We start from the raw sequence: 13549 nt of genomic DNA on the forward strand, positions 1-13549 counted from the left end.
CAATTGTAGCCAGCATCTCTGTGCACTCAGCCATAGCCACAACATGTAAGTGTTCTTTCAAATGTTCGCTAAATTACGCGACTAGTACATTTTTACAAATTTGTTTTTGCAATTTACACAGTGATGTTGTTTGGAAATCATTCTCTATAAAAATTTGTAGACAATACCATTCTGTGATCAGTCGAACAAACTTTTCCAACACACACAGTTTAACACACTCCCTCGTGAACAATTGTTCTCTACAGGGCTCATAGGAACGAATTTTCTATATGTATATATAAAAAAAGGGTGTATGTATGTATGTGTGTATGCATGTATCTATGCAGCCTATAGACTCCGAAACCACTCAGCTGATTTTGTTAAAATTTCCAGGATAGTTTTATAGAAACCCGGAGAGTGTTCCTGTTAAGTTTGGCTACTTTTGAAAGAGTTGCCACCTGTCAGAAAAATAACAATTTATTTAAATATGCAAGTAAAGTATTACGGTCTCGATATCAAATGAAAGGTGTTTGAAAAAGATATTTAAAAACACTTACACCAAAAAATATTTGAATAAGTGTTGCCACCTGGTCAAAAATAGAAAAATAATGACATAAATTTATTATTTTCTTATTGGAACCAAAACAATCAAAACCCAAAAAAATGTAATTTTAACACAACAATCTGAATGGTGAGTAAATAAACACAAATGGTTTTGTGTAATGTTTATTAAAAACACATATGTATGTATTTCAGTTCGATTACCTCCAAAACCAAGAAAGAGGAGACTGGCTTGGGCAGAGGATGGCGAAGTGGCCATTCTTGATTTGTGGCAATAGCGCGTTGCTGATCTCCGTGGTGCACGGAAGAATGGCCACATCTACGCGGAGATGGCGAACGAGCTGGCAAAGTGTGGCCACAACTACAGCGCCCGGGATGTGCAGGTGAAGTTGGCGAACTTCACGCAACGCTACAGGTAAGAAGAAATAAAGGAATAATATTCTAAACCACTAAAAATTTAATCCTTTAATAGAAAAGAGAAATTNGATGTGCAGGTGAAGTTGGCGAACTTCACGCAACGCTACAGGTAAGAAGAAATAAAGGAATAATATTCAAAACCACTAAAAATTTAATTCGTTAATAGAAAAGAGAAATTGGCTATGGGACCTTCTGGTGGATCACCCTCAACGTGGCCTTTATACGCAAGGGTGCACCAGATAATCGGTGGATTTAAGGCCAACATGTTTTGCGAGCTGACGCTTGAAAACATCAGCGGTATGTATGCGTTTTTGGAATGTGCCTTACTAAACGCCGTAATGTGTTTAGTGGAGACATTTGTTTTGTAGCAGAGTGACGCGTCTGTGTACATGCTAGAACAGCTCGTTTAGTTGCAGGTTTAAGTGCGAAGGTACACTTCGATTTTGCACGAGCACAGACATACGGTGGTGCTTCAAAACAAATGTTCCACTCAAAACTTAACCCATCCCCCCACAGACCCCTTGGGAGCTGTTTAAACATAGGAGAAATTGGGATTTTTTGCGAAAGGATTATAATCCTCACTAAGTACAATTATCCTTTCTGTGTTGCCGAAGAAGAGGGGCTGAACACCTTTTGTAGAGATAATTCGTTATACTTTTTGCGTTTGACAGCTCAGCCCGGTTTATTTTTTTTTATTCGGGTCTCGCGTTTTGCACATCAACCCAAAATTGATGTACAAATAACTAAACCGTTCCCTATCTTTTTAACTTCGATACAAGCACATATGCACATATGTATTTATTTAATGCTGATTTTATTTATTTCATTCTTATTTGTGTTTTTTTTTTCTTTTAAACAGAAGCCGACATAGCATCCCAGCCATCACCACTGACCCCAGTATTGCCGTCATCACTCAGCCCAACATTTTCGTCACCACTGGCATCACCTCTTCCTGCTGTGCCAACCACACCGCTGCCTACACCGTCACCGCCGCTGTCATCACCTCTCACTCGTCTGCCAACCACACCGTCACCGCCGCTATCATCGCCAATGCCTAGCAGCTCAGCTTCTGCGGTTGAGCCTAAAAGAAAGAAAACAATGGGCACTTTACAGAAGAAAATATTAGAAAAATTTGATGGGTTGTCAGCGGAGATAAGCCAACATATTCAGAGGAGTGAGGAAAATGAAAAAGAGTGGATGAAGATAGAAAAAGGCAAAGCTGACACACTGAGGGAGATAGCCATGGATAACAAGGAGTTAAAAGTTGGCATTTTATCATTTTTAAATAGAAATTAATAAAATTGTACAGCACTCGGCTGGCTATTGGACCAAACCAACTTTTTTTACAGAGATTGAGTCATAAGTAAAAAAAAGTTAGTTCTCCGTTTTTCGAAGTTAGCCTTCGAAATCGAGATATGGGCCTTCGAAGTTCGAAATTAGACCTTTGGTAAAAAATTATTTTTAATTATTGCATGTAAAACGCAAAAAAAAGTAAAAATGCAGACATGGTCCGCCTTTTGCTCTCATTTATATGGTATATAATTTTTTTGTGAAAACTTATATTACAGGTGCTATACCGGGTCAAAGGTCAGATCTTCGAAAAATGAAAAACTTAATATTTCAGACAATTTTGAACCGATTTTAAAAAGATTTACATCGTTGTAAAATTTATTAAATGCGCTATCTTTAGATATGCATATTTGTATACTTCGTATATAAAAATTTTAGAAAAAACATATTTAAATGAAAAAATACCTTTTTTTATAAAAAAAAAATTTAACAAAAAAATGACTAACCGATATTTAAACAATTGGTATCGTTGTAAAGGTGATTGAATCCCCTTTCTTCTGATATGCATATTTCTAGAAATCGGTTAGTAATTTTTTTGTTTAAAATATGTTTTTTTAATAAAAAAAGGTATTTTTTCATTTAAATGTGTTTTTTCTAAAAGTTTTATATACGATGTATACAAATATGCATATCGAAAGAAAGCGGATTTAATCACCTTTACAACAGTATATTTTCTTTTTAAATCAGTTCAAAATTGTTTGCAATATAAGGAAATTAATTTTTCGAAGACCTGAACTTTGACCCCTTATAGCACCTGTAATATAGGTCTGCACAAAAAAATTTATATACCATTTAAATTAAAGGTGGACTGCGCCTATATTTTTAGGTTTTTAGTTATTTACATACATGCAATAATTTAATATAATTTTTTACCAAAGGTCCTATTTCGAACTTCGAAGGCCCATATCTCGATTTCGGAGGTTAATTTCGAAAAACGGAAAAATCATTTTTTTGCCTATGACTCAAGTGCAGTTATTAACTAACAAAAAGTATATACAGTGCCTCAACCCAATGACCACGTGTTGATTTTTTTTTTTTTAATATTAGTAATGTTTTTCGAGCTAAATTTCTTTTGTTATTTATCTATAAAAATACCGTCCAAGCTTTAACCAAAACCTTAAAAATCACTTGGGGGGATTCACAACGGTGTCGTTAGTGTCGTATTGTTGTATGTCGTAAACTTTAAACGCCTAAGAAATATATCAAAAGGATTCGCAAAGTACCATCAAAGTCATATTATGCATTTTCGCACTGTTAAAAAATAGTTGGTTGTGGGTTTAACTTCTCTAAGCATTTATTTAAGCTTTTAAAGTTTACAACAATATGACACTTACGACACCGTTGTGAATACCCCAAGTGATTTTTAAGGTTTTGGTTAAAGCTTGGACGGTATTTTTATAGATAAATAACAAAAGAAATTTAGCTCTAAAAACATTACTAATATTTAAAACAAACAACACGAGGTCATTTGGTTGATTCACTGTAAATAAAAAATAAATGAAAATGAATTAAATGAACAAATAAAAATTGTACTCACTAAAATAATTGCATAGTCCTTGCCTTATTTCTTCAGCTGAGGGTTGATTGTCTCCAACTATAGTAACATATTCAGGATTTTCGAGATTTCTGTTCACTTCTTGCAATCTCTCCAACCACATGTCATTTATAGTGTCGTTCATTTCATTTAAATAATTGCGCAAGACGCAGCAGGCTCTAATAATGATGGGTGCCTTCCCAATACGGTTGTCTAAACCTTTTCCAACACGACGGAATCGTCCTTTCAAGTGGTCAAATGCATTCTCAACTACTCTTCTGCACTTTGAAAGCTTATAATTATAGAGTTTTTGTGTTTCAGTTAAGGCCGTTGAAAACGCGTATGGCTTCATTAAGGAGGTGGAAAACCGAAACGCAGAATCTCCAATAATGCATATAGGCATTTGTACTCCACCTATTTCTTTCTTACTGACCTTCAGTAATTCGTTCTCCTCCATTACTCGCTTCATTAACGATGCATTATATATCTGCGAATCATTGCATCGTCCAGGAGCACCAATGTTCACATATAAAAACCGATATCTGAACATATATAGAAATAATTAATACATGCTTTTTAGAAAAAAAAAACAACAGGATAAAAGTTAAATAACCTACAGCTAGTAGAACAATAGAATACCATCCTTTATAGTTGTGGTAGTCGGTTGCATCGGCTGGATTCGGCCTAACTTCGATGTGGCACCCATCTGAATATATACATATGTATGTACGTACATCTTTGTTTTTATATAAATTAGTTGCATTTTTAACTTTCTTACCAATTGCTCCAAGGCATTGGGGAAAGCCGAGACGGTCAAAACCATCAACACAGTCTTTTAAAGTTTGTGGAGTCGGTGGTAATTTTTTTATGTATTGCGCTGACAAAGCTTGCCAGACTTCCTCGCAAAACTCCCACAAGATTGTGCACACGGTCGAAATTCCAACACCAAATAGTTCGGAAACCACTCTGTACTCCCCAGACGATCCCAGCGTAAATAGAGCTATCGCAACGCGATTTGCAATGGAATCGCGTTGCGCCAGTTTGTGTCGGCTTTGTGCAGGTTTTTGAGGAAACCACAGAGTGTTTCGAAACTAGTGCGGTTCATGCGGAAGTGCGTCTTAAAGAAATGGTCATCGTTGCAATTGCAATTAACTTCCCAGAAAGAAGACTGCCGATTCTGTAATAGAGGTAGTATCATTTATAAAAGCACAAGAACTGATTACTTATAATTTGATTTACCAATTCCCAGAGGGATCTCTGAGTAGCGTTCCTCTGCAGTAGCCCGTAAAGCAATAGCTGCTGTCTTCGCAAATGTTGCAAAATTATGAAGTTTTTTTCTTTTCTCTTTTTATATAAGGCCATTGAACTTGCGTAGCTAGCCAGCACTGACTGCAAAACTTGTATATTTGCAGTATACGCAAGAAAAAGTTCGCTTAAACACTTATTGTTTTCCATTTTACCAATTTATTGTAAATAAACAAAAATTCTTTTAAGACAGCTGACAGCAACTCGTTAATCGAGCAGCTGATTGTGTGTGAAACACAAACATCGAATACTTAATTAAAAACTTAATTGACTCAATTAATTTTCTGTCTGAAAACAGTATTACCGTGAATGATATATTGAATTAGTTTGCTAAATATGCGAAAATCGATAAACAATGTCTTGTATGCTATATGCTGATCAAAAAGGGTGCACACTTAAAGGACTTCAAAAATATTAATTTTAAGTTGGGCGTTTCTGAGGGTTATTATGATACGCAGCTACGCCATTCAGTTGTTTTCAAAAAAGCGGCTAAATATATATTTCCAAAATGTGTCTGGCCTAAGGACCAAATCTAAACAAATCTTTAATATGAGCGCTCATCTGGATTATGACATTTTCGTACTGATCGAGACTTTGTTGAACGATGACTTCTGTGAGAATGAATTTTTTGACTTCAATCTGTATAAGACAGGACTCGCTAGAGGTGGAGGGGTTCTAATCGCCGTTCAACGGCGGTACTCCTCATCGCTTGTGCTATTAGATAATATGGATTACCTTCTGGATCAACCTTGCGTTTTGGTACATGGCAGCTCTGATATCTTTATCTGTGCGTCTTATAATCCTCCAGCCAGTGCTGATATTCTGTATAAAGCGCACGTGGATAATGTAGTGGCTTTAGTCTCTAAGCATGTTTGCAGTAATTTCTGCATTCTAGGAGATTTTAATCTATGCAGCATAGGATGTCGTATATTGACGCCGGTTTTGCGTTATGTCTGGTAAACATTACTAGCTTCTCTGAGTCTTACCTAGTAGATTCTTTCTAAGTATTGATCTCATTCAGGTAAACAGTTATTCAAATAGGCTTGGCAGAATTCTGGATCTTATCTTCCTCATTGATAACATTAACTTTTCTTTAGATGAATGCTTAGACCCATTGTCAATTTCCGGTTTTCATCGCGTTTCGCTTATCCTGCAGTTAGAGTTTTATAATTTTAATAGGCAAAGTACTTGCCAATCAACTAGTTTTTGCTTTAAGTGTTGTACTTTTGACACTGTAAATAGTGAGATTTCTTCCACAGACTTGGTCTCAATATTTGAAGGAGTCGGCGTGGCGGAATGCTTTGCCATCTTTAAAATAAAGACAAGTGAAAAATGTACTAATAACATACCGCTTATAAAACCAAGTCCTTATAAAATTCCCTGGTATACCAAGGAACTAAAGAGGCTTACAAATTTGAGAAACAGGTTTTTTTAAACTTAAGTCGTCAAACCCTCTTGCTTACAAGGATAAATATCTACGCTATTCTAGTGAATTTAAAGCGTTGAGTAAGAATCTTCAAAGAAACTATATTCGTAAATTCGAATGCTATATTAAACAAAACCCCAAAGCTTTCTGAAGTCTTCTATAGCGAAAACCATGCGTCCACCTCCCAGGATGCTGCTAATCTCTTTGCATACTTCTTCTGTTCTAATTTTGAACCAGCACCACCACCATGTTAGTTCTCCAATTATTTTTGGCTCACTCTCTCTATATCTTAATGACGTAGAGAATGGCATATTGCAGATAAAATCGACTTCGCAAACTGATTTAGATGGTTTATCCTCTATTCTTTTAATAATAATCCCAACGGTTTTTTGCCGCCCATCCACCCGAGGGGCGCTGTCCGGATGACGTACGGAACCAATATTTTAAATTTTTGTGCCGAGTCACGATAGGCAGGAGTTTGTTAAGTGTCGAGATCTAAAACTGTTCAGCTACAGAACTAAATTCATCAGCTGATTTTATGTCTTTATGTTAATGATTCATTTATTGAGAGAGGATAATATCACTTTCTTAATGCTGAAAAGCGAATCAGATATATCAAATGTGCTGGAATGAGAGTCAAAATCCTGGCACAAGCAACGGAATAGCTCTTGCAATTCAAAATTAGCTTTACAAGTTTTCAAAAATAGGGGATAAAAGTGTCTTGATACACGGGAGGGAACATTAAGGCTAACTTAAGCCAGAAGAAGCGGGCTTTAAACAGAGCCTGTTAGTAATTTAACCATAACAAGTAAGAAAGTCTAAGTTCGGGTGGAGCCGAACATTAAATACCCGGCGCAAGTATTAAATATATGTTTTTTCACCTTTTCGAAAGCTACCGCTAGATGGTAAGCCGGGGTGTATCCATTTTGAGTAAATTGGCGTCCTTAAATTTCGAAATATTGCAGTTTCAAGCATTTCTGAAATTAACCATTATATGAAAAGCGGTCGTAATTTTAGTCCGATTTCAATAATTTTCAACGTTTTGTTTCTATGTGGCAAGCACAATAAAAATACCGAGTTTGGTACAAATTTGTAGAACGGTTACCGATATACATATATGTGATCATAAGTGGGCGGTGTCACGCCCATTTTCCAAAATTTTACCANGCTTAATCGATTTCTTTTTTCATTCTGATCATTTATGTATACATTTGTCTATATCTATCTCGATTCGTTTTGGCTGTTACATACAACCGTTATGTGAACAAAATTAATATACCCTTGTGCACAAGTGCGCTCGGGTATAAAAATTGTACCACGCATTTCGCTGCGACTGACAAGTTTAGGAAGTTTAATAAGCTTTNTCAGTAATTTAACCATAAAAATTATACCAAGCATTTCCCTGCGACTGGCAAGTGTAGGAAGGTTAATAAGTTTTAAGCGACTCGTATAAGGTGGAAGACTATATTGAGAATCCCATCGGAAATTTCTTAAAGCAAAAAGTAGGAATTGTTTGTGAATTGATTCTATCTTATCTGAGTAAATTTGATACCTTGGATTCCTAACCACCGAACCGTATTCCAGAATCAGTCTAACTAATGTTGTAAACAGGGTTTTAATGATATAAGGGCCACTAAATTCTTTTGACCATAGTTTCGCAAATGCAAGTACACCTTTAGCCTTGTTGACTGTCACATTAATGTGAAGATTAAAATTGAGCTTAGGATCCATTGTGATACCAAGGTCCACAAAATTGTATACCTGTTCCAAATTATGGTTATCTATTGTATAAGAAAGTGGCTGAACAGCTCTTTGCGAGAAGCACATTACTTTACATTTTTCCAGATTTAGAGGCATACGATTTACATAGCACCAGTTAGCCATGCTGTTTAAGTCTGCTTGTAGCAAATGCCTTTCTTTGATTGATACGTACGATTTATAAAGTTTCACATCATCTGCGTACATTAAAATTTTGAAAATTGTATATCGTTTATAAAAAGCAAGAACAGAATCGGGCCTAGGTGGCTACCTTGCGGGACTCCTGAAGTAACATCAATGACGTCAGAAATTGTATTTTTAAATATAACCCTTTGTGATCTATCACAGAGGTATGAAGAGTTCCACCGTAGAAATTTAGGTTGAAGACAAGAAGATCAAGCTTATAGATGAGCAACGAGTGACATACTTTGTGAAATGTTTTACTGAAGTCGGTATATATAACATCCACATTTTTGTTTTCACTAAACGCTTTTGAGATATAGGTTGTGATTTCAAGTAAATTTGTTGATGTTAATTTGCCTTTGCAAAACCCATGTTGACAGAATGAAATGGTAGATTTGATAGAATGCGTCAACTGATTTGTAACAATTGCTTCAAATAATTTAGGAATTGCAGAGATCTTAGCTATGCCCCGATAGTTCTCCACCGAGGACCTGCTACCGCTTCTATGTAGCGGAGTTATGAGCGATTCCTTCCATAAGGTTGGAAAGATGCCTTCTTTAAGAGACAAATTAAATAAGGCTGTTAACGACTCATAGAGATAATCAGCACAATTTATGAGAAAACAAGTGGGGATCTGGTCAGGACCATAACTAAAAGACTGCTTTAAGGATTTCAGGTAAACTAATCATCATCGGGAGATATTATTGGGGTATGTATTTGATTAATTGGACTTAGTTTAAAAGGATAGTCAAAGTATGGTTGGGAGTTAATGGAGTAATTGAATTTAAAAAACTGAGCGAACATGTTAGAAATTGTTTGATTATCACTAGAGACGGTATTTTGATACTTCGTGGCGGAAGGAAACCCACGTACAATTCGCTTGGAGTTTACGAAATCATAAAACGATTTGGAGTTATATATTATACGTCGTTTGATTTTACACAAGTAAGCTTTATAACACTTTTTGTTTAATTCAAAGAACTTGTGACGCAATAGTGAGTATTTTACATAGTATGAGTGTAAACCGTTTTTTTTTGTGTAATCTAAAATAACGTGACTTTCTGTTTTTCAAACTTCTCAGTTCTTTAGTGGACCATAACTAAAAGACTGCTTTAAGGATTTCAGGTAAACTAATACATCATCGGGAGATATTATTGGGGTATGTATTTGATTAATTGGACTTAGTTTAAAAGGATAGTCAGAGTATGGTTGGGAGTTAATGGAGTAATTGAATTTAAAAAACTGAGCGAACATGTTAGAAATTGTTTGATTATCACTAGAGACGGTATTTTGATACTTCGTGGCGGAAGGAAACCCACGTACAATTCGCTTGGAGTTTACGAAATCATAAAACGATTTGGGGTTATATATTATACGTCGTTTGATTTTACACAAGTAAGCTTTATAACACATTTTGTTTAATTCAAAGAACTTGTGACGCAATAATGAGTATTTTACATAGTATGAGTGTAAACCGTTTTATTTTGTGTAATCTAAAATAACGTGACTTTCTGTTTTTCAAACTTCTCAGTTCTTTAGTGAACCATAACTGTGTTTGTGCTTCAGGAGCACACATATGTTTAGGTACATACTTTTCAAACAGTTGATGTACAGTAAAATTAAAATGTGCTACGCTTTGCTCAACTTTTTCTTTGTGTATAGGCCACGACAATTTAAACAATTCTTTAATCAGTTTTTAATCAGTTTTTTAAAGTTGGCTTTCGAAAAATCAAAGCTAATATTTGGTTCGTATGTTTGGATACCGCGATTTTGACCATCGTTTATAATTTCGTAAGATATCTCAATAGCAGGTTGGTAGACATCTTCGGGCCAAACTAGTGGGTCACATTTATTTACAGCGGACTTAAATGTATCATCAACATAAACAAGATCTAATACTTTGCCAAACTTATTGCGAAGTACATTAACTTGATTTAGGCAGAGTTCAGCTATCTCCTCTAAAAATACGTTGTTTGCACGCACTAGACGAGAAAGGTACGATATCATTGTAAATGATGATCCATGATACATTTGCTAAATTAAAGTCACCCAATACAATAATTTTTAAGAATTGTGCGGCATTTGCTTATCCACTTTTATTAATTTTTAATAAATCTCTGGAACATGGCGAATTTATAGATGCATGGAAGGTCACCTCAATCACGCCTATTTTTAAAAGCGGTAATAAGAGTAATGTGACTTATTACTGTCCCATCTCTAAACTGTCGACTGTTTCCAAACTGTTTGAATACATAGTTTAACAGAAACTGTATTTTGCGGTTAAGCGTATAATTTCTAGCAATCAGCATGGCTTTATGGCCGGCAGATCGACTGCGACAAATTTAACTGTATTCTCCGAATATTGTGTGCCTGCTTTTTATGATCGAATCCAAGTTCATACTGTTTATACAGACCTTGCTAAAGCATTTGACAAGGCCAGTCACTAAAGAAGCTAGTTTTGTCTTGGGTTAGATCTTACCTCTCTTTCCGTAATTATGTAGTGGTTGTTGATAACGTTCCCATTCTTTTATTGCCTCCTCGGGGGTTCCCCAAGGTAGTATTTTGGGTTCCCTGTTCTTCGTCACTTTTATAAATGACTATCAGACCCGGCGAACTTCGTCCCGCCCAAGATTAATTTTTTTGTGGAAACACTTGGTCCAACGTTTTCGCCAGGAATTCATGTTCACGTTTGGTTTTGTGGTCGACAGAAGGCATATCCTCTATTACCGTCTTAAATAACCTGACGAAAGCGTTATACTGGGAAGAAGTTCTTGCGGCTCGATGGTGAATCGTCCTTGAATCTTTATAGTATAATTGGTGGCAATTTCCAAACTGGTAAGTATCATTGGTCCACATTCTATTTAGTCACCGTAAAACAAGCACCGCAATGGTTCTGATGGTTGATTTAACGGAGGTAATTTGACTTTGATCCCTGGTGCCTCCGAATTGACGATTTTCTGCAGTAACTCGGCTCCAGCGCCACCATGCGCATCTTAGTATTCAATAGTATTGCCCCTACATATTTATATACATACATTAAAATCATTTCGGTCGTTTAGGAGGAATAAGTCTGACACTCTTCAGCATTTTTTCCCATACAAAAAAAAAATAAAAATAATCACGTATTCGTTATACGGAGAAAATGCGCAACATCATCAGCGAAAAAGTTCTCAAAAATCAACGGTAACTTATTGCCATTTAAAAGTTGCACCTTATGATACTGAAATTGAATGAACTACCAAAGTGCATACTCAAGATTAGGTGCCATTTGGAAAGCGCCGAGCCCCCTTTTCCAGTAGCCCCAAAATCTCTATAAATATTTCCAGGACACTACCACAAATACTTCCAGAGATATACGGTATGAAAAATTCGATATGTATGGGTGATGCCACGCTCCCTTATATATCGAAGGTCTGTAGTATGTGGCCAAAATTTCAAAAAAATCGGTGCAGCCGTTCGCGAGATCACCTCTTATAAAAAGAAGAAGCTTCTCTTTAAGCTGTTTTTGATAGACTTTTTTGTGCTGATTACGAATCCGTAAGTATAAAGTTTCCATCACCTCCAGATTTTGAGAAAAAAGTGGTGAAATTGTCAAGAAATCGCCTTCTTTGCAATATTTGAGAAGCTCTAGCAAGGAAACAAAAGGTGATAGAACCTTCCACCTAGGCTTAAATTAAAGGAAGAACTACAGACTACTATCCCTGACAATACTATTCCTACACCTTGCCCTGTGGGCTCCTATACTCATTTACTTTTTATCGCCCAACAATAAAAAAAATACTGGAAAATTATGCAATTGAAAAAAAATTTGTAAAAATTACTGTTAGCTGTTCAACAAATTACTATAGGTGACCTTAGGGTCAAGCTGAAGGAATGGTATTTTCAGGGATTGAAGTCAGAAGTTCAATCCTTAATTTAAGCCCAAGTGGAGGTTCTTACACCTTTTGCTTTATTGCGGTAGGTACTCAAGCTTCCCAAAATGAGGTTTTCCTGTTCAACAAATGACTATAAGTGACCATCAAGCAAAGGTGCAGGAATTTGCAGGGATAGTAATCGAGATTTTTTGCTTTAATCTAAGCCTAAGTGGGAGGTGGTAGACATTTGTTTCTTTGCTAGAGCTTCTCAAATATTGCAAAAAACGCGATTTTTTGAAACTTTGACCTCGTTTTTCTTAAAATCTGGGACTGATGGAAACTTTATGCTTATGTCAAAAATAACGTTAATATTTGCTGCATAAAATTTCTTTATATCTTTGTTGGCCTGTGTAATAAGTATTGTTTAATAGCCAATACCCGCATGTTTGCGGCGCCTTTAAACACCTTTCGAACCGTAAAACAATGACTCAATTCTATACTACGCATATCTATAATACGGGTATCGAATTTCAAGCAAGTCCCAATTGTACTGATTACGAATCCGTAAGTATAAAGTTTCCATCAGCTCCAGACTTTGAGAAAAACGTGGTGAGAAAAACGGCTCTAGCAAGGTTATAGAACCTTCCACTTAGGCTTAAATTAAAGGTAGAACTACAGACTACTATCCCTAAAAATACTATTCCTGCACCTTGCCTTGATAGTCACCTATACTCAATTACTTTTTATCGCCCAAAAATAAAAAAAAATACTGGAAAATTATGCAACTGAAAAAAAATTTGTAAAAATCACTGTTAGCTGTTCAACAAATGACTATAGTTGACCTTAGGGTCAAGGTGAAGGAATGGTATTTTCAGGGATTGAAGTCTGAAGTCCAAGCCTTAATTTAAGCCTAAGTGGAGGTTCTAACCCTTTTTTCTTAACTGCCTTTGGTTTATTTGCTAGAGCTTCTCAAATATTGCAAATAACGCAATTTTTTGACACTTTGACCTCGTTTTTTTAAGTTCTTGAGCTGATGGAAACTTTATGCTTACGGATTCGTAATCAGCACAAAAAATGTGTCAAAAATATTGTCAGCATTTGCTGCATCAAATTCTATTGTTAATTGGCCAATACCCGCATGTTTGCAGCGCCTTCAAACACCCTTCGACCTGTAAAACAATG

At 35.9% G+C, this 13549-nt stretch overlaps 1 protein-coding gene across 1 annotated transcript; it reads left to right on the forward strand.

The window, feature by feature from the left end:
* The first annotated feature begins 869 nt into the window (after positions 1 to 869).
* LOC108365886 (neurofilament medium polypeptide-like) lies at positions 870 to 4231 on the forward strand. The gene is made up of 5 exons (XM_017620080.1): positions 870 to 955; positions 1013 to 1066; positions 1124 to 1254; positions 1817 to 2220; positions 4163 to 4231. Exons 1-5 carry the CDS (start codon positions 870 to 872, stop codon positions 4229 to 4231), a joined length of 744 nt encoding a protein of 247 aa, XP_017475569.1.
* Positions 4232 to 13549: the final 9318 nt, after the last annotated feature.

This window comes from Rhagoletis zephyria, unplaced genomic scaffold (genome assembly GCF_001687245.7).
Source record: "Rhagoletis zephyria isolate East Lansing unplaced genomic scaffold, Rhagoletis_zephyria_1.1 Rzeph_scaffold_02042, whole genome shotgun sequence".
NCBI lineage: Eukaryota > Metazoa > Arthropoda > Insecta > Diptera > Tephritidae > Rhagoletis > Rhagoletis zephyria.